The sequence below is a fragment of the Denticeps clupeoides genome, chromosome 9, assembly GCF_900700375.1.
Source record: "Denticeps clupeoides chromosome 9, fDenClu1.1, whole genome shotgun sequence".
NCBI lineage: Eukaryota > Metazoa > Chordata > Actinopteri > Clupeiformes > Denticipitidae > Denticeps > Denticeps clupeoides.
Window position 1 is genome coordinate 7902330 of NC_041715.1, and position 20180 is coordinate 7922509.

At 43.6% G+C, this 20180-nt stretch overlaps 1 protein-coding gene across 4 annotated transcripts; it reads left to right on the forward strand.

Moving 5' to 3' along the window:
* Window positions 1–263: 263 nt before the first annotated feature.
* gpr18 (G protein-coupled receptor 18) lies at window positions 264–19335 on the forward strand. Of its 4 annotated transcripts, none has more exons than XM_028991372.1 (2): window positions 264–734; window positions 893–2814. In XM_028991372.1, the coding sequence occupies exon 2, from the start codon at window positions 1238–1240 to the stop codon at window positions 2300–2302; it is 1065 nt and encodes a 354-aa protein (XP_028847205.1). In that variant the 5' UTR covers window positions 264–734; window positions 893–1237; the 3' UTR covers window positions 2303–2814. The 4 variants fall into 4 exon arrangements, 3 of the variants coding, with proteins under 3 accessions (XP_028847205.1, XP_028847206.1, XP_028847207.1); XM_028991373.1 differs by having other exon boundaries at window positions 1301–2814; XR_003750783.1 differs by lacking the exon at window positions 264–734 and adding an exon at window positions 19260–19335 and having other exon boundaries at window positions 745–2498.
* The last annotated feature ends 845 nt before the right edge of the window (window positions 19336–20180 follow it).

Below are 20180 nucleotides of genomic sequence, written 5' to 3' on the forward strand. Positions count from 1 at the left end.
TTTTCTCCTGTGCCATTTCCCTTCCACACGTACACTACATATAAAAATACACTTATTATTATTATTATTATTATTACTTATTTAGGGAACGGCCTAGCTAGAGATAACATTTGAAAGCCAGCCTGCCTGTTGTGGTCTGCCACGCTGTGTTTTGACAGTGGAGTATCTAAGTATTAGCATGAAACGTTCATTAAAAAATATTCTAGTTCCTGTTTATAGCAACTGCCACATCCTGTTTTTAATTAAAACTCAGCAACGCCAGATGCCTTCTGTTGCCACCTGCTGTACCGTACTCCCAGGAGAACTAATGTAGTGTGACAAACCCTATTTTTCCAATCAATAACCAGAACCCAAACCTGTCAGCTCTCCGCCGACGAGCACACTCCAACTTCTAATCGCTCATTATTTTCTTTCTACGGGGGTTTAATTGCAAGGTAAAGCATTTGTTCCACCACTAACCAGCTAACTGGAGGCGACGCAGGAAGTGGTAGCGGTTCTCACGAAAGAAAAAAAAACAAAAAAAAAAACGATTCATATCTTGAGCAGAAAGGGATAAAAAAAAAGAAAAGAAAGAGGCAGCCCAGAATAGCTCCACGAGCCTTCCTTTCGCCGACTGAACGGCTTCTTGATCATCGTGATGGCTGCTCAGCACGGCATGCGTCTCCGTCTTCACCCGGCCCGTTCCATGTGACGAGACCACGATGTTAGGCGATGGTGCTTTAAATGCAACAGAGGTAAGGAAACTAAAAAAAAAAGTTCTTGATCTGGACTGTATTTCTGAAAGAGTCGCTTTGTGAGCCCTTCGATCCTTGTAGACGGTGTGATGCTGTCTACAAGTTCGGGAATTGAACTGCCTAATTTAATTCTATCCTATTCGGTATTTTTGTACGAGGTACGATCTCAGACGTCGGAAAGGAGGCGGTGACTGGGACCCGGGGAGAGGCTGACGACTCATTTACAGTCAGGGGTCTCGGGGTTTTCCAGCCACCGGGTCAAAGAGCCGCACGCTGATCTCTCACTTCTACATCGCAGCAGCCGCCTTCCTTTTTTAATTCACCAACATACTTCCTTCCAGATTCAAATAGCTCTTCAAACTTCCTTTGTGTTCATTTTTATCATGTCATGAATCTGAAAGCTGGACAGACCATAGACCAAGACTGTAGTTTGAAATGTAGGGGGGTTTTTTTGAGTTAGAGGGCACTTGAGATGAGAGTAAAATAGGAGGCAAAGCCATCTGATGTTTTTGACTTCCCCTTTTCACAGCTTCAGATGTCCTAACTTTTGCTTTTGCTTGTTGCAGTGCGGCACGGCCATCATGAACGTCTCTCTGGAGAGCATGTCGGCGGTCCTGGCCCCAGTGGAGTACCGACTGGCCGGCCTGGTCTTCTATGGCTTCATTTTCACCATCGGGTTGGTTGTGAACGTCACCGCCCTTTGGGTCTTTGCGTTGACCACCAAGAGTAGGAATTCTGTGACGGTTCACATGATCAACGTGGCCATAGTGGACCTCATCTTTATCCTGCTCCTGCCCTTTCGTATGGTCTACTACTCTTGGGACTACTGGCCGTTTGGTGATGTGTTCTGCCGAGTCAGCGCGGCTTTGACGGTCTTCTACCCCTGCATGGCTCTCTGGATCTTCGCCCTCATCAGTGCCGACCGTTACGTGGCCATTGTGCAGCCGCGACACAGCAAGGAGCTGAAGAGCGTCCGCAAGGCCCTGGTCTCCTGCGCCGGCATCTGGGTCATGAGCCTGGGCTGCACCGCGCCGCTCCTCTTCACCGACAACGACCCCGACCGCGCCAGCGGCTACACCACCTGCCTGAAGATGCGCGACATCATCCACCTCCAGCCAGACAACGCCATCAACTTCACCCGCCTCATCTTCTTCTTCCTGGTGCCCATGTTCATCATGGTGGGCTGCTATGTCGTCATTGTGGACAACCTGATCCACGGACGCACGTCCAAGCTCAAGCCCAAGGTGAAGCAGAAGTCCATCCGCATCATCGTGACGCTGATCGTGCAGGTGCTGGTGTGCTTCGTGCCTTTCCACGTCTGCTTCGTCTTCCTCCTGCTGGACCGGAGCGGCGGGGACTACAGCCCCTGGGGGGCCTTCACCACCTTCCTCATGAACCTCAGCACAGTGCTGGACATCATCCTCTACTACATTGTCTCCAAGCAGTTCCAGGACCGGGTCATCAGCGTCATCCTCTACAGGAACTACCTGCGCAGCGTCCGCAGGAAGAGCCGCCACACGGGGGGCAGCGCTCGCTCCCTCAGCAACCTCACCAGCGCCATGATCTGAGCGCCCCGGGACAAGGGCAAGACTTAGTATTCATAAGCGTGGGACAGGGGGGACAGAATGCACCATATGGACGCAAGAGTTATGGCCCTTTTACAGTGTTTAATTATGCAGCCACACTGACGAACTTCACAAGGACTGTGCCTGGTGCACAGAAGATGTGACTTTGTATTCAGCATCTTGATCCCATTTCTAAATGGTAAGTCCACTTTAAACGTGCGTGGAGGATTTGGATTTGCCAAATTCTTGTCTTAAGCACACTACTTGTACTAAAAGAAAGATGCTTTTACTGTCTGTTCAATGGTGAGATTTTCAGCGCATTTCATATAACAATTAGCAACAGATCTCTCCCATTTATACCATTAATGATCCTATATATCAGACTTTAGTGTGACATGAATCAGTAATGCATCAAAAATAAATAAATGATATAAACAATAGGTTAAGTATTTAGAATCTAAGCACTTTAATGATGTACTTCTTCTCCTTGATTAATAAAATAAGCTTTATCTTTCTATGTTAGGTTTTGTTTGTTTAGGAAGCAAAATTCACATTTGTTTCATAATATTCTTATCAATCGATCATTATTTATTCATGTTGTGCATTCATGCAAATAGCAATAAAAGGATCAGTGGGGCAGCGGTGGCCTAGCGGTTAAGAAAGTGGCCTCGTAAGGTTGCCGGTTCGAATCCTGATCTGCCAAGGTGCCACTGAGGTGCTCCCCGGGCGCCTGTCATGGCTGCCCACTGCTCACCAAGGGTGATGGTCAAAAGCAGAGAAGCAATTTCCTTCGGGATTAATAAAGTTATAAAAAAAAATAATAATTTAATTAAACAATGAAAAAAAATTCTTTGTATAAAGCATAAACTTATCATTTTAAGTGAAATGAAACGACACAATTGAATTAAACTGAAACAAAAACATTTACCAAACCAAAGAGGTATGTGCTGAAAAACTTGCAATGAAGAAGCTGCTCCGTGGCCCCGTGTGTCCAGTCGGTGGCGCTGTTACACAGGACTCTCATTAAACTCTGCCGTGCCCAGACACTTGTTGCCCTGACCAGCAGGTGGCAGCACGTCAAAGTAAAACCTCCACTTATCTCTTCCCCGAAAGACCGTTCATTAACCAAGACTACCTATAGCTACCACCAGGACGCCGGTGCCTTAATAACAGCGCGACAACTGATCTATAACAAATTAAATCGTTCAGCTACAACACGCCAGCTGGGGGATTATCATAATTCAAAGGCGACAGTAGGATGTGTCACGACAACAGCCTCCCAGGTACAATGAGTTCAATGATGAGAAGAAATGCACTTGGACCAAGAGGAGCGCGATAAGCATGAAAGGCGGAGCATTAAAGCCCGCGCGGGGAAGAGATGAATGATACGGCTCCAGGAAGTGCGCGGGATTATTGACAGCGCAGGGATAGGAGGTGAAGGAGGGTGTGCAGACGCCGGCGGTGCTGGGCCGGGGGACGGGAGGCCCTCTTCATTTCTCCTGCAGCTGCGATGTGTTGATAGGGGCGTCCTTTTGACTGGCTACTGTAGACCATCAGCGCGCATTCAAGTCCGTCTTTTGAAACCTTTCCTGGCCGGTGTGTCTTCGAGACGGAACAAAATAGGGTATTTGGGCGGAAGTTGCCGTGTTATTGTCTCGCATGGAGACATTGAAATGACCTGTTAGGTTGCAGCAGATGATAGAAAGAGCTCATGTGGGCACCACACCTCCGACCTTAACATCGGTATTTTGGCTACATTTGGACTTGGCCCCCGGAAAACAGCGCGCGGAGGCTCGGATTTACGAGCAACTCGCACATGACAGTGGGAAGGATCGCGAGGGTCAGAGCGACTACGGGAATAGCTCAGCGGTTCGCTTCCAGAAGGCCAAAAAAAACGCGCCCCCGGAGCTGGGGTTAATTACAGGGAGCGTTCACGGGGTTCGTCAGAGGGGAATCTCCTCCTTTACTCAGGGGCGGCCACACAGCGAAGAGAAGGGAGGGTTAGCCAGAGACTGGCATCTGATGCCGTGTTCATTATTGTCATTAGGGCCATTGCCACATAAAGTGCACACTGTAAGCCGAGGCCAGCACGTATCGGGGCTGGGCAAACTGACTAACAGGTAATGGCATTTCGCATGACATCCGTCATATTGTGCAAAAGTCAGTAAAACTTCCTTTTTTTTCCCCCTAAACATGTTTTATGTTTAGTTCTGGACAATTAATATTCCATTAATATTGTCACAATGAATGTATTGTAGTCTGACATGAATGTTATTATCTGAAATGTAATCAATATTGTCCAGCCTACACTAGTAGTGAAAGTGAAATGTGAAAGTGAAGTGATTGTCACGGTGACACAATGAAATGTGTCCTCTGCTTTTCACCATCACCCTTGGTGAGCAGTGGGCAGCTGAGACAGGTGCCCGGGGAGCAGTGTGTGGGGACGGTGCTTTGTTCAGTGGCACCTTGGCGGATTGGGATTCGAGCCGTCAACCTTCTGATATCGGGGCCGCCTCCTTAAACACATTCCGTTTTTTTTTTATAATGTATAAACTCCAATCAATGTTCATGTAAGCAAACGGTCTAATACACAATAGCATTAAGCTATAGTTCTTTTATGCTAGTGAAGGTAATAACAGTGTTAATAACAGGTAATAACTCGTGTACTCCTGAGATGAACTCAGCGTGGCGTTAGTGAAAACCCTTGTCCGCGCCTCTAGAAAACAGCTGGTTAACTGCAGTGCGGAGCGATAAGCGACACAAGATGAGCAGAGTGACAGCGGTTTGGGGAAGAGGGAACCCCGCGTCACTTGACCCCGCGTGAAAGACGTCCGGCCCACCTGTTGCACTTCAGGGTAAATAAGGCTGGCTCTGATGGTGACCGACACTCGCAACAATTACACCCCCCTGTCCGACCCGTGATGAATTATCCGGAAGCTTCCTCGGTAATGTTCGACTCTTCACAACAAATACTTTTGTCGCAGGGAAGAATAAAAAAAAAAAAAAATAATTAAAAATGAATGAAAACAAGATTGTCTTTAATTTGAGCTGATTTAAGCAGCCGAGTCAGCCAGCTGCTACTCTCTGGGAATAAAACAGCCAGCAACCAAACAAAGCAAAGTGAAAAGTACCTCCCTCTCTCTCTCCCTCTCTCTCCCCCCTCTCTCTCTCTCTCTCTCTCTCTCCTCGACGCATGTGTCGAAAAACAAATCAGGCTGCGCGCACAGTGGCCATCTGTTTGTTATTTGATATGTGTGAATACATGTTGTAATGACTTTGTGAATCACTCAGTGCATTGGAACACACGAGAGCTCTCGAAAAAGCTGGAGTGTTCGAAGCTAATCATATAATTGGACACAATAGTCAATGACAAATGGAGACGCACAAAGGCAGCCGGCTGGGAAGTGAATATGCAATCATTGTAAAATCGTATCATTTGGTGTATTTAAGGACGGCCTCGTGCGCGTCGCCCGTCAAGCCATGATCGGCGTGGCGGCAGCCGCATTTTTCCACCGAGTGTGTTTCCTGCATGTCAGTCGGGATTTACGCGGCGATGCTTCATGCTCGAGCAGACCCTCTGTCTGTGCTCTTTAGAAGAGGTGTGGGAATTGTAATGGGATTTTTCTGTCCGCGCGAGCGGTAATGTCACAAAAGGATTTCCAAATCATATAAAAAACATGACTGTAACATCCAGGCCCAGTGAATTAAGACACAGAAACCATAGCCAAAGCCAGAAACCCCTATTTCATATCCAGTCCTGATATATGTGCTAGTAGGCCCTTAATATTTATATTTTTAAAAAGAGGAACTTTAATACTACGCTGGAAATTACAGCCTCATAAAGCAGCACATAGTCGTAACTTATATCACTGAGCAGAGTCTAATCATGGAGCATTTATTACAATTATGGGAATAACGACAATTATGAATGACAAATTTTTAAGATATGTTATGAAGAAAGACTATCACAATGCAAATTCCCGGTATCCCACAATTGACATTTTTATTGTGCGGATGTAGTCTCAGAAAATAGTTCCGCAATGTAAAAAAAAACTGAATTAAGGGTTAAATCAAACAGAGAAAAGAGAAATGCAGGTTTCCAAGCACATTCACACAACAGGACTAACCAGGACGGGTTCCACGACCCGGTCGGGAACAACCCTGCCCCCTCAGGGGTTACATGCAGAGACCCCATTTCACTGGAGGCTGTGCTGCGGTGTGTCAATCACTTTCACTTCGCTTCACGTGTCCCTTGTGTAAAGGCTTGGCTAGTAGTACGGAGAGGCCTGCACTACTCTCTGTTGACATTTCAGAGCCGTGTAGTTATGGGAAGGTCCCACCTTTGTGCACACGCACGGGATTGTGGGTGTCTCGCGGACACTGAAGATGCACAGACGCATGCTAACACGTGCTTGACAAAAAATGCTTCCTTGATGCCCGGGTTACCCTGAACGCATGAAGCTTGTTTGCTCACAGTTCACAGTCAGGCCTTCTAGTGGTGCTCCCATTTATGACAACAACAACAACAGTATGTCTCAATGAGACAACAATACAGTATGTCTCAATGGGCTTTGACAGGCCCTACAGTCGACACCCCCCACACTTGACCCCTTCTGCACACAAGGAAAAAATCCACACAAACACACTCCAGAAAAGAGAAAAAAAGAAAGGAAGAAACCTTGGGAAGGGGTGAGACAGAGAGGGACGCCCTTTCAGGGTAGAGTGAGCCTGCAAGTGGTGTCAGTGCATGACATGATGAGCTTTCTCAACATCCTTTATTTATCTGTACTAGTTTATTAAAAATGTGTAAAAATGATTAGAAATGAATACAAATCTTATTAAAGCATTAATATCACTAAAGATCTCAACATCCCTTGTGTAAAGTGCTTAGCACCTTTTAAAAAGGTTTAGTCATATAGTTTATTAGATTATTATTGGGTGTAATATACAAATTACACATAGGGCAGTTGATTGTGTCTTCTGTATTTAACCATCACCCATGGTGAGCAGTGGGCAGCCATGAAAGGCGCCCGGGGAGCAGTGTGTGGGGGTTCGAGTCGGCAACCTTCTGATTACGGGTCCATTTCCTTACCCGCTAGGCCACCACCGCCCCTCCTGTGGTATCAAGTGCACTCCTGGGGTATCATCATCATAAATCATCATAATAAATATTATACAAGTTGATTTTTATACGTTTGTCTTTGTGCTGTTAAAAATGTGACCATTACAGACACTTAGTTTTGTTTTCCGGTCACAGGTTCACCATAAAATGTTCAAATGACTTTCGTTATAAAGCTTTGAGATGCGAACAAACAAAAATCTCAAAGTGAAGTGATTGTCACATGTGATACACAGCAGCACAGCACACGGTGCACACAGTGAAATGTGTCCTCTGCATTTAACCCATCACCCTGAGTGAGCAGTGGGCAGCCATGACAGGCACCCGGGGAGCAGTGTGTGGGGACAGTGCTTTGCTCAGTGGCACCTTGGCGGATCGGGATTCGAACCGGCAACCTTCTGATTACGGGGCCGCTTCCTTAACCGCTAGGCCACCACTGCCCTGGTTATGTCGTGATGGAAGTGTTAAAGCAAAGTCATCACTTTAAATTATTAAAAAATAAAACATATTCTGGACAAAACACTATGAGTTTCCACTAGGAAAATTGTAAGAATTTACAAGATGAAAGTGAAAGTCATTGTTAAACACTGCAGCACAGCACACGGTGCACACAATGAAATGTGTCCCCTGTGTCCATCAACCTTAGTGAGCAGTGTGCGGGGCACCTTGACGGGCCGGCATTCGAACCGACAACCTTCCGATTCCTTAACCACTGCCCGAGTCCTCTGCTTTTAACCATCAGCAGTGTGCAGTGGGCAACCATGACAGGCGCCCGGGGAGCAGTGTGTGGGGACTCACAGAGGCACCTCAGTGGCACCTTGGCGGATCGGGATTCGAATCGGCAACCTTCTGATTACGGGGCTGCTGATTCCATAACCCCTTATCCACCATTGCCCCAGTGTTGGTGAGTTATATGCAAGGCCACACCATTAATGTGCGCTATGTTTAAAAACGTATTTCATTATTACAAGGCCTCCACCCCGAGCAGCGGCCACGTCACGCGTTTAGATCCTCCAATATGCTGCCCTCCAGGAACGAGAGAATGGAAACTCGAGGTGTGTCAGTTTCCCACCGCGTTGAGCAGCGAACATGTACTCCCGTCAAGGGTTCGCGAACCGACGCGCATGGCGCTACTACACGGCGTCTCTGGGGCGCGGCGGCATTTAATCTGGCGGGAAAAAAGACCCTCCGGTGGGCGGGGAAACGTGCTGTTCGGTTACGGCTGCAGGGCCGCAACGCGTATAAATAATAATGGGGCAGTGGTGGGGCAGTGGTGGCCTTGCGGTTAAGGAAGCGGCCCCGTAATCAGAAGGTTGCCGGTTCGAATCCTGATCCGCCAAGGTGCCACTGTGGTGCCACTGAGCAAAGCACCGTCCCCACACACTGCTCCCCGGGCGCCGGTCATGGCTGCCCACTGCTCACTCAGGGTGATGGGTTAAATGCAGAGGACAAATTTCTCTGTGTGCACCGTGTGCTGTGCTGCTGTGTATCACATGTGACAATCACTTCACTTTTTTTTTTTTTTTTTTTTTTTTTTTTAATGAACAGGCCCGTCGGAGAGACTCGGAAGCGTTCGGCTCCTCTCGTCGGCTCCTCGGTAGATTAGCGCGAAGCTAATCTACCGTGTTTTACAAAAGGATCCTTGTATTCGGAGTAATTGAAAGCCAACGCCTTTCGTGACCGGAAGGCCCGCCGAGGAGTCCCGGGGAGGGGGGGAGAGAGAGAGAAGGGAGGAGGAGGATGAGGAGGATGAGGAGGAGAGGTGAGAGGAAGACCTCTCGCCTCTTCAGCACAACGGAAACCGGGGCTCCGGGGCTGCTTGTGCGCGCGCGTCACGTAGAACCCGCCGAGAACTCAATTACGAGATCGACGCTCGGAAAGGAAACTTCATTTCGCCGCACGGATGTCTGACACGGCCAGAGACTCGCCGCTTGTTGTTTAACACAACAGGATATTCCCGAGGACTGAAAAAAATAAATAAAAATTATAATGAGCAATATTCAACCTGTTGCCCTCCGATTATTACTAGCCTGCGTCCTGCATGAGATGAAAGTTCTTTTCTGTTCCTTTCAGAAAGGCCCAGACAGTGATCTGAAGTATCCAACCGCGATGCTGCTTAATTTTAGACATTAGAAACGCTGTTATGACACTGAGCAAAAGCACCGTCCCCACACACTGCTCCCCGGGCGCCTGTCATGGCTGCCCACTGCTCACTCAGGGTGATGGTTAAATGCAGAGGACAAATTTCACTGTGTGCATCGTGTGCTGTGCTGCTGTGTATCACATGTGACAATCACTTCACTTTAAATTACATTTTTAAATATATGTCATGAAAATGTCGATTTTTATCTTATCAATAGCACATTATATAAATATGTCATCGCACGAGTTCGGGGACGCACTCGCAGACACGTTTAGGGGACAAGTCGCTGCATGGGGAGAACGTGGGGGGGATGACCGGAGGCGCTTGTCCTGAGGGAGGGAGGCAGAAGGTGAGTGGGGACGGGAGTGGGAAAGAGGACGCGCCGCAGCGTGGCGGGAGGGGAACTCCGGCGCCGTGTGGAGCAGCGGGGAAGGAGGCGAGGGCATGAAGCTGGGGTGGACCGGGCGGAGGACAACAGGAAGAAGGCTGGCTTGAGGACGGTCCGAGAGCGTGGGTCAGATGGGGGGGGGGGCGTCTTGGGTGGCACAGGTGGACGCTGTTGCTTGGCTATGGGTGACAGGAAGGTTGGGGCATCATTGCCGTTGCAAAACGGGGCAGGCAAACTCAAGGTCGAGGGCAGGCAAAGGTCGTGGTCAAAAGGCAGGAAGTGCTACAAAGAAGGCTAGCGTCTCTGAGAATATAATTCGCCAAAGAGCGGACAGCGTCCCCCCTTGCCGCCTGAGTTTTATACTGGACACCGACCCCCCTCACTTCCGCTTCTGGGCCGCTTTCTCCCCGTCTGATCTTGCTCCCTCTGGTGGGCAGGAGGTGGAACGTTGGCCGTGACGTCTAAACCAGAAATATGAAATATGTGCTTTCCAATTCATTCCATTTACTGCAGTAGGAAATAACGGCTTCTGTAGACCTCAAGGGGGCAAAATAAAGAGTACTTCAGGTGAAAATAAAGCACCAAAAAAAGCGCCAAAATACTTCATACTTAATGCGTTTCAATGGGTGAAAAAATCTTTTCGACCTATATTGTTGCATTAGTTAAAAAACACAAAGTAAACTTGCACTGACACAAACGAATATATTATACACACCAGTAGGCTACTTTACACACTGGAGAAACAAAAACTGGTTAAATAAAAAAAATGTAAATAATCTCTCCCACATAATATTTTAGCGTTGCCATAATGTGAATGAACCAAACAAACCTGCTGTCAGTACATTAGTAAAGTAAAAATATTTTCTCATAAGCATAAATTCGACAGCTTAGTTTAAAAGAGCAAAGTACTATTTTTTTAACTACTCTAATGAGGAAAAATACATATAAAAAAACAACAGCAAAAACAAGCAAAACAAATACAAGCCTGCTTATATTGTGCAGATATGGCAACTGTGCATCATTTAAAAGTTCCCGGCGCTGTACAGTGATTTTACACAGGAACAGTCCTTCATCAGGATCTGGATTCAAATTCGTCCTTCCTTGCCATCAGGTTAACCTTACCATCTAACGCTGTTGTAAATGCTTATAAGGCAGCTCCACCTAGAGGTGCTTCCATATATGACACAATGGGTATTTGCAACATTTTTTAAAATTAATTTATTATATAGAAAACGTTATTGTGAAATCATTAAGGATCTCAAGTGTAATGTATTGAAGGGGTTGCAAAATCATCCAAAGACTCACCATAAATGGCCAAAACTATTAGCATTTAAATTTTAATTAGAATTTTTTTGGCAAAAAACAAACAAAGGATTATAGGGTTATATGCACATACATATACAATACAACTATACAGACATACATATAGATAAACAACAAAGCAATGGCTTCCCACATCTGTCAAGAACAATGGACTATTAGCAATACCATGGCATCACCGAGATCTTACTTTCTCCATTAAACAGAGCTGCAAAGGCGAGAGAACAGATGGCTGCTGGTCTGCTCTGTCCTGCATCTCCTCACAACTGCCACATGTCCTTTGTGTCCATTAATCTTCCCCTCAATTCCTGCAGCACAACTATATTAAAGAACTCAGGAGAGAGCAGAACAAGCCAACACAGCTGTCAAGAACGAAAGAGTGAGCCATCAGTCCCCAATTATATAAATAAAAATGAAAAAGCCAGGCCTCTCCTTACAACACTCCCATAAGATGTGAGAGAGAAGAATGCGGCCTTGGACCTGGCCCTGTTAAAGTGATATCTGTGGTCGGGACACAGCGAATGCTCACTATTAAGTAGCCAGTCTGAATCTGAATGGAACAGAAGGGGAAGCTGCTGGGGTCGTTCTGCTCCTTCCTGACTTTATTCACTTATTCCCCATGCACATAGAATTTGGTGTGAAATTAAAAGACACAGGAAACAAATCTTACAAGATGATTTCCATGGTGGTAGTAGCCTAATGGGTAACACACTTGCCAAAGAACCAGAAGACCATGAAGCCACAGGTTCAAACACTGTGTCTGTCAGGCAGACCCTGGGCAGACCCAAGTCTGGTCGGATTCAGGGTGTCTATCTAGTGCATATTACATGTAAGTCAGTGGATTTCCCAGTTATTCCCACAATGCTCTACTGGACACCAGTGCCCGCGATTTCCCATACCCTAATCTGGCGGCCGAGGTGAGGGTGTAGAACGTTCAGGTGAGCCTGGCCTAACAGGTCCCCCAAATCACTGTCTTTGTCTTCCCTGATTACCCTCATGTGCTTCCCATTTTGTGTGTTATCGGTGTTCCCTTTATACTTGCCTTCCCTTATTCCTTTGTCTCTCATCTGATTTGTCTCACCCTGTCACTACAGGTAGAACACGTGTATTGCTGCTCATGTTTTGGCCCTTGTGCCTTTGCTTTGCTTTGATTTCTTATAATAAAGAAGGCTAAGACCCTGCAAAAAACATCACTGGCTTTAAAAGAAATCAGATCATTTTCGTTCTCATCAACCATTCAGTGAAGCCCATGTCCTGTCGATGAGGGCATGATCATTCTGGAAGACAGCACTCCAATCATCATAGGATATCAGAGACTTGTTCGAATCACCTTGTATTGACTTGCAGTGTAGCTTCCTTCCAAGGTGAAAGGGGAAAAAACTGGCAAATGGCTTTCAGTGCAAATATATTCAGCATTTTTGTTTCATTTGTCACCCGTGTGTATCTCCAATTTGAAATATGAAAATTGGACCATATTCACTTATAAAGCCTTATTCTATCATTATAAAACCATTAAGGATTCTGGCATAATGCAATTGCATGATTTTAGCAAAATCCCTTTCCACAACAGTAGCAACCTCTGAATGTCATTATTTACTTTAATAAAACAATTTAAAAAGCCTCCGTGTCACGTTTCTAATCAAGTCTAATTGGTGTTTGAGTTTAGGTTACAGCATTGATTTACATTAGTGATGTCTGGCTGGGCCAACTGGACTCCAGGTCACTCTATCCCACTATATCAAAGCAAAACCTGTAGTCATACAAACATACACACACACATTTTTCTCCTTAAAAATGTACTGTCTGATCTGGTAACATCGGAAGAACATTAAGGTGTTGGGTCACTGCAATTTTATTAGCCAGCATGACAAATATTTCACAACTGCAACTCTATTTGGTTCTCCTCTCTGCTGTGTGTCCGTTCAAGTCGGCGGCTAAATTGAAAAATCAATTCCAATTTAAATTATTGGAATAAAGAACTCCTGGAGTCAGAGATAAAAAGGCCTCCTTCTCCTAGATCCTCTTTAATTGGAAAGTCATTTCTTCAGGGTATTCTAATGGTTCTGAGGGAAGATTGCAAAATAAAGTTGATGAGCTGGAGGAAGGTTAATAGCTTCTCTCTCTCTCTCTCTCTCTGTGTGTGTTTGTGTGAGTGTGTTGTGTGCATATGCATTGTGCATGCATTTCCCGAACTGCAGCTATCCTGCCCTTTGTCCTAATGGAGATGGAGAAAGAGACAAGAGAGAGAGAGAGAGAGCGAAAGAGAGGGAGGAAAAAATAAAGAGAAATCACTGGATCCACCTGGTCATTCTTTGTGCCGCACGCTGCAGCGCAGAAGCTGTTTCGCTGTGAATGAGCATTTTGAAGCATTCTTGAACCACTCACACGTGAAATTGAATACTATCCAAAATCAATGTTTTAGGGTGATTATGCACTGAACACTGAATCAGCCACATTACAAGTTGGGTGAGAGCAGCAGAAAACAATTAAAACCAGCAAAATAATAACAAACTAAACAATTACAGCATTTGAATAGTGCTTTATCAGAGCTTCCTTTGCAAAGGTTTTTGTTCACCCTTATTGACTCCGTTGTTACAAGAAAGTGTTTCGAAGATTGGGAGAAGAGAAGTGGAAAAAAAAATTGGGGTTGTACAGAGGAACAATGATTTACATTATATTATATTATATTATATGAAGAAAGATTTGTGCTGTATAGATGCAATATACTGGACTATACTATACTACAAAACAGTATCTATCTAGCTATCTGAATCATAAGAGCAGTAAAATAAAAAAAATTATATATATATGTATGTATATATATATATACATACATACATACATACATACACACACACACACACACACACTACATATACTGATTGTATAAGACAAGGGCGTCTGATAAATGTTGTAAATGTAAAATGTAATTTTAATGATTGGTGGGAGGAAACTGGAGAGCACGGAAAAAACCTGCCTCAACCAGGGGCATACACAAGGATGTGTGAGGTACCTAACATAACAAGTATGAACCAGCACTTTAGAGGAAGATGAATGGTGCACTTTTTTTTTACCTTTTATTGGATCCTATATTGTTTTATGTTTTGCATTACTATCACTAAAAAGGATTCATGCTTTCTGACCTGCTTTTGTTATTTAAAAGCTTTCATATTTCACCACTTCCCTCTGCAGAATGTGCTACAACAGATTAGGTCTGACATGCTGTGCTAAAGCCAAAAGTGGAGATGTTCATACCTCTGACACTTATTTGGCCAAAATTCTACTCCAGTGGCAGCTGCCAAAAGCGTATATTAACAATAAAATGGCTGTAAATTCATACTCTTAATTATCTCCTAACTCCTAAAACCCTGTAAAATTAGTCACACGTTTGGGGCCATGCCCTAATTTCCATCCACAAAAAGACCAGTTCCTTAAAATGCAACATGCTGGCAGCACCCCTGCTATCGGCAGCAACATTTTTATTTAAATCCATTTAATCCACAAATGCAGCGAAAATGGCATTCGACAAAACAATTACACAATCCCCTCTAAAGAACCACACCGGAGGGAAGGCGGGATATTTACCGATACAGCAAAAGGTCAAGAAACTTTCCCCTCAGACAGGTCTGGGGGGAGGTGAGCGCCGGCGAGCACTCGCCAACTCCGGTCGGCTTCATTTCCTGCGAAGAAACTAAAAGTTAAAAGGTGGCCCCTGTACAAATGAAACTCAATTTCACGGCACATTATCCCTCCCTGTTCTCTTTTCCTGGCTTTCATTTTCATTAAGGCCACAGACAAGCATAAATTAATAATTGCCGCAGAATGTCTAAATGCAGGCCCGAGTCCTGTAGCCTTTCATTTCCCTCTGTGGCCTTCCATGTTCACGCTTGCAAAATGTTAATTTAGATAATGTGGCCTGCCCCTTGTCAGATAATTCTGTTTTGTAGTTTCGCTAATACATAATGGTCTTTCTGATTAGATGACATTAAGTCTATCTTTTGTTCAATCAAGCCATACCGATTTCCCACTTACAGATTCAAAGATGTCCAGACAAAGTGCAGACAGACACAAGGCACGAACATCTATGTCTTTGATCGTTTTTTTTTATATTTTTAATCCATTCTTGTTTTTTTTGTCTATTTCAAATGACTTTCAGAAATTTGATGAATGTCATACAGTGATGCGGGCGGTATTAAAATTGCAACCCAACACCGCTATCCGACTTCGATACAAATAAGAAGGGTCAGGGGTGACCTAGCGGGTAAGGAAATGGACCCGTAATCCTGGTTCAAAACCCGAACCGCCAAGGTGCCTGCTTTACAGAGATTATTAGTAATTATTAGTAAACATTTGTCTTGTAACTGCACAATGAATATTCATGATTATAAAATGTTATAAACTGGGGGAATTCTCATAATACTCAATTTTTAGCACTGTAAATTTGTGTTACTGGGCCATATGAAAAAATAATTAATCAATAAGTGTGCTTAGAATTTTCTTTTTCAAATATTAATGAGATGTTGCCATTATTAGAGATCCTTTTAACACATTTATCCTTGTACATTGTCCACAAGTTCTTGCCACAGATGCAACACAAAGTAATCGAGCATTCTGGGAGATGATTAAATGTCACCATGTAGCATATTTGTCCTGTAATGACACATTTGTCGTATGTAAAGTTCCTTAAAATATTCTCATCCCTACTGATTTTATGAATTATTATCAGAGATAATGCTTAATCAACATGTTCAACATGAGGACACTGTGCCCCTGGCCAACCAAGTGGCACCATCTCACTGTGTTCTGGGTCCTAATCACCCTCAGGTGATTAGGTTTTAGTTTTATTCTGTACCTTGTCATTCATGGTGTTACATTCAGCGTACAAGTGAAATATCCTTTCCACAGAATATTGATTTGTATTAATGTGTATCAGGGGGGTTGTAGCCAAGTGGGTAAAAAACTACACAGTCACAAGTTACAAGTCACACCCTACATACAACTAAGACTATTGTGTATGTGTACACACACACACACACACACACACACACACGCACACACACACACACATCTCATGTGCCTTCCTGACGGAAACCTACCTATTAACCCAGGCTTGGGACACACTGTCACATGCATCCCCAGTGGCTAGGTTACTATGATTATTGATTGTTTCAATACCAGCCAATGAGACAATGTGCAGATAGGTTCGGCGTTATAATTCTTAATACAATTTGTCATTTTTTGGCAAAATAACTTACACTGTTCTTATAAATGAAAACAGACACATGATGATTAATTTTCTTAAAGTTTCCATTGAGGACATAAGGTCAACCATGTGGAGAGAGCACTGATGTTCGCAGAAATGAATACTGAGCCATCAGTTAGTTCTTCCTACCTATTGAAGCTCACAAGGACATGAAATAAGATAAATGGCAATAACAGAAGAGCTCTTCTTTTGGTGTGGTATAGTGTCATGTTTTGAAGTTAACCTTTATGGCTTTAGGACAGGACGAATGGTGATGCATGATCTCTTGGGGCTCCGCGTTCTCCTTTGACAGTTCATTATTTAACCTGGTGTCAAATTGTAAATTTATTTTTTCTCCATATAAGGGCTCATCTCAAAGTCCTCTTTATTGTTACCCATTCTGTTCATCAGATCACTGCCTTCACCAGTGTCTGCTATCTTTTTTTTTAAGAGAGAGCAAGGCCAGTTCTGACTTTTCTTCATGCTTGATTCCTGGGAGAAAAAAAACGATTGAAACACCGTAAAGCAACATTGTTAATGTGTGAGACGAGTGGGATATAAATAAGTATGACAGCCACTGTTCTATATCCTTTTTAAAGGAATTACAGCATGCAGACATATTATGTTCTCCTCTCTTGTTGAAAAGAACTGGTAAGTTAGATGTGAAATGAATGTTAATGGTATCTATTTACAGCATTCTTGCATTTAATTTACAGCAATTTGAAATGTTGCTCACATAGAAAAATGCCAATTTCTTGTGTAGTACATATAACATATGATCTGAACCAATTTGTATGACAAAGGCAAGGCTGTTTTTAAATTGTGTTCACACACATAAGCAGCCACCAGCCAAACAGATAAAAGGTCGGTGACAACGGGGACTCTGAACCGTGCAACAGTGCACGGCGATGGGCACAGCTAATGCATCTTTGATATTTCGTCCTTACATTCCACGTTCATGCTCAAATGAATTTATTGTAGCATGTACCGCTCCGGCGGTGCCTTAATATGGAACATCTGGGTGCAGTGGACATAGCCTCGGCAGCTGGGGCAGAAGAGGGGATCAAACAACAAACAGCAGTTTATCGTTAACTGCTACCAAAAAGGCAAATGAATACACAAATGAGTTAATACTGTTTTGTGTAATTAAATAATATAAAGAGATGTAAATTTTGGCTCGAAAGCCACTCAAACTTGGTAGACGTGTCAGCCGTGAGCTCATTACTCCCCATGCATGGACCTTTCATACCCGGAGAATGGCTGAACTTGTTAATATGAAGCTGTACGTGTCGTTTTTCCAAGGTTGATTGAAACTTTAACCTCATTTTTAATAAAGAAGAAAAGCCTGGAACGTTCTGGACCTTGAATTCTTTCAATGCGCCATGCTGAATTATGCAGCGATCAGTCAATTATTCATCCGCCACGCGCCGTGTTACAGTCCTCCTTTAAAAAGCATGCAAACCGGCACTACGGAAGCCAATGCTGTGTCAACAAATTTCGCTCAGAATTGCTTACAGGAGTAATTTGTCATCTACTGTCGATTCCATTTTCATTTTTTTTTTTCACCTCCTGAAAAGTTCAAATGTTACCAGTCAGTGGCATCATATCAAAGCGGGGAAAGCTCGCAGGTCTCCCCGCTCTCAGCATTAATTGATAGCTTTGTTCTGGGATGATTAAAAAGAAAGTGGCTCATTAAGCGTCGGGTAACATTTGTTTAAATAACAGCGAGTTTGTAAAATACTCTTGAGGAGCGCTGGGTAATATGAAATGTTTCCTCTGGAATGGCGTGCTCTCTCAACAGGAAAGAATGAAAAGGTATTATTTTTCAATAACGTCTGGTGCATTGCTGTGAGCATACTAAGCCAAGCTTGAGTGGTTTTATTCCAGTAGATATTGTCATTGTTCAATAACATGTGTTTTACAACTCAACCATGAACAGTTTTGATTACCCTTCAGATTAAAATATAAGCGCTCTTCTTACGTAACACAATGTGGTGCCTTGAGCGTGGCGCAGAGAGATTTAGGGGATAGCTGTACTGTAAATTTAAATTAATTTCGAAGGTCTGAGTGGAAGAAAAATAAACAGCAATTGAATGGAATGATGGTTTTGTCCAGCAGAGATTTGTTAATAGAACACCATTAAAGCTCAGACAAGCCTTAAATGGCTGCATTATCATAAACTGACTGTATGTGTTTCACATTTTACCATTAAAATGTGATACACATTCTGCTGAGGAATATGAACTCTGATGGCACTACCTTTGAACTGTGCAGCACTAACTGCATGTTCACTACTGTACAGGATATGCATAAATACATAAATCAGTACAAGAAAGAAACAAAATGTTGTTAAATGTTTTTTGCAGACTTAAATAATCCAGAAAGAGGAAGACCTGTCGACCCTCACGCTCCTCCCATTTCCAAAAAAAAAAAAACACCTTTAACAACTTGCTTTCCACAGCACATCCCACTGATATTTAAGGCTTATTCTTCTCCTTCTTTGTGATATGCTTCCAAAAAGTACTCCTGAACAATGCAGTGAGGCAGGGCTCATTGACTGAGAGCATCGCCCCACTAACAAAGAAATCAGTCTATAATATCAATGTTAGGGTTTATTTCAACAGTGATAGAAAATGCATTTCAAAATAGTCATAAAAGATTTCACATTTTCATGAATAAAATTTTTCTTGTTGACCACAAGGTGTGCACATATCTCAGGTTTTTTTTTTATCCCACTCTTCTTTGGAGATCCTCTCCAGGCCATTTTCACTGCACTGGCTGAGGGAAGGAGGCTCTCACCCAAGACTGGAAGTTACATGGTCCCATCCACCCTCCCTTTGAAGCGGTGCAGAAGTACTCTGCCAAACCTTTGACGGTGGGGATGGAGTTCATGGAGCCATAGGCAGCATTCCTCCTGCTCCAAACATGGCGAATTGAGTTGATGCCAAAGAGCTCAATTTTGGTCTCATTTGACCACAACACTTTCAACCAGGCCTCCCCTCAATCATTTAGATGTCCAGTGTCAAACCTGTACATGTGCTTTCTTGAACAGGGGGACCTTGTGGAATGCAGGATTTCAGTCCCTCATGGCATAGTGTGTTACTGTTTTCTTGGTGACTATAGTCCCAGCTGCATTGAGATCATTGACAAGTAGTTCTGGGCTGGTTCCATACCTTTCTCATTATCATTGAAGCTCTACAAGGTGAGATCTTACATCCAGACCGAGGAAGTTATTTTATGGTTCTTCCATTTAGCAAAAAACCACACCTTCTTACCCAGCTGCTTGGGTTTAAAAAAAATATAAGTAATCTGTCATGCATAATATTTTAGCATTAACGTAATGCGAATAAATCAACAAACCTGCTGTCTATAGCACTATAGTAAAGTAAAAAAATTACTCTTTTAAGTATAAATTACACAGCTTAGTTTAAAAGAGCAAACTACTATTTTTTTTAACTACTGTAATGAGAAAAAAGACATTAAACAAAGAACAGCTACGATTGACTTTTTCAGAGCATACACTATAAAAAGTGAACACTGGCTAAAAAACTGAAGTAATTTGTCACACCTATTATTTTAGCATTGACATAATGTGAATAAACCAATCAAACCTGCGGTAACCTGTCTTTTTACATTACGGCAATGCTAAAATATTTGGTGAGACAGATT

What these genes read in the sequence shown, in the direction of transcription:
- gpr18 (XM_028991372.1), top strand. Translation starts at nt 1,238, where the DNA reads ATGTTTTTGACTTCCCCTTTTCACAGCTTCAGATGTCCTAACTTTTGC.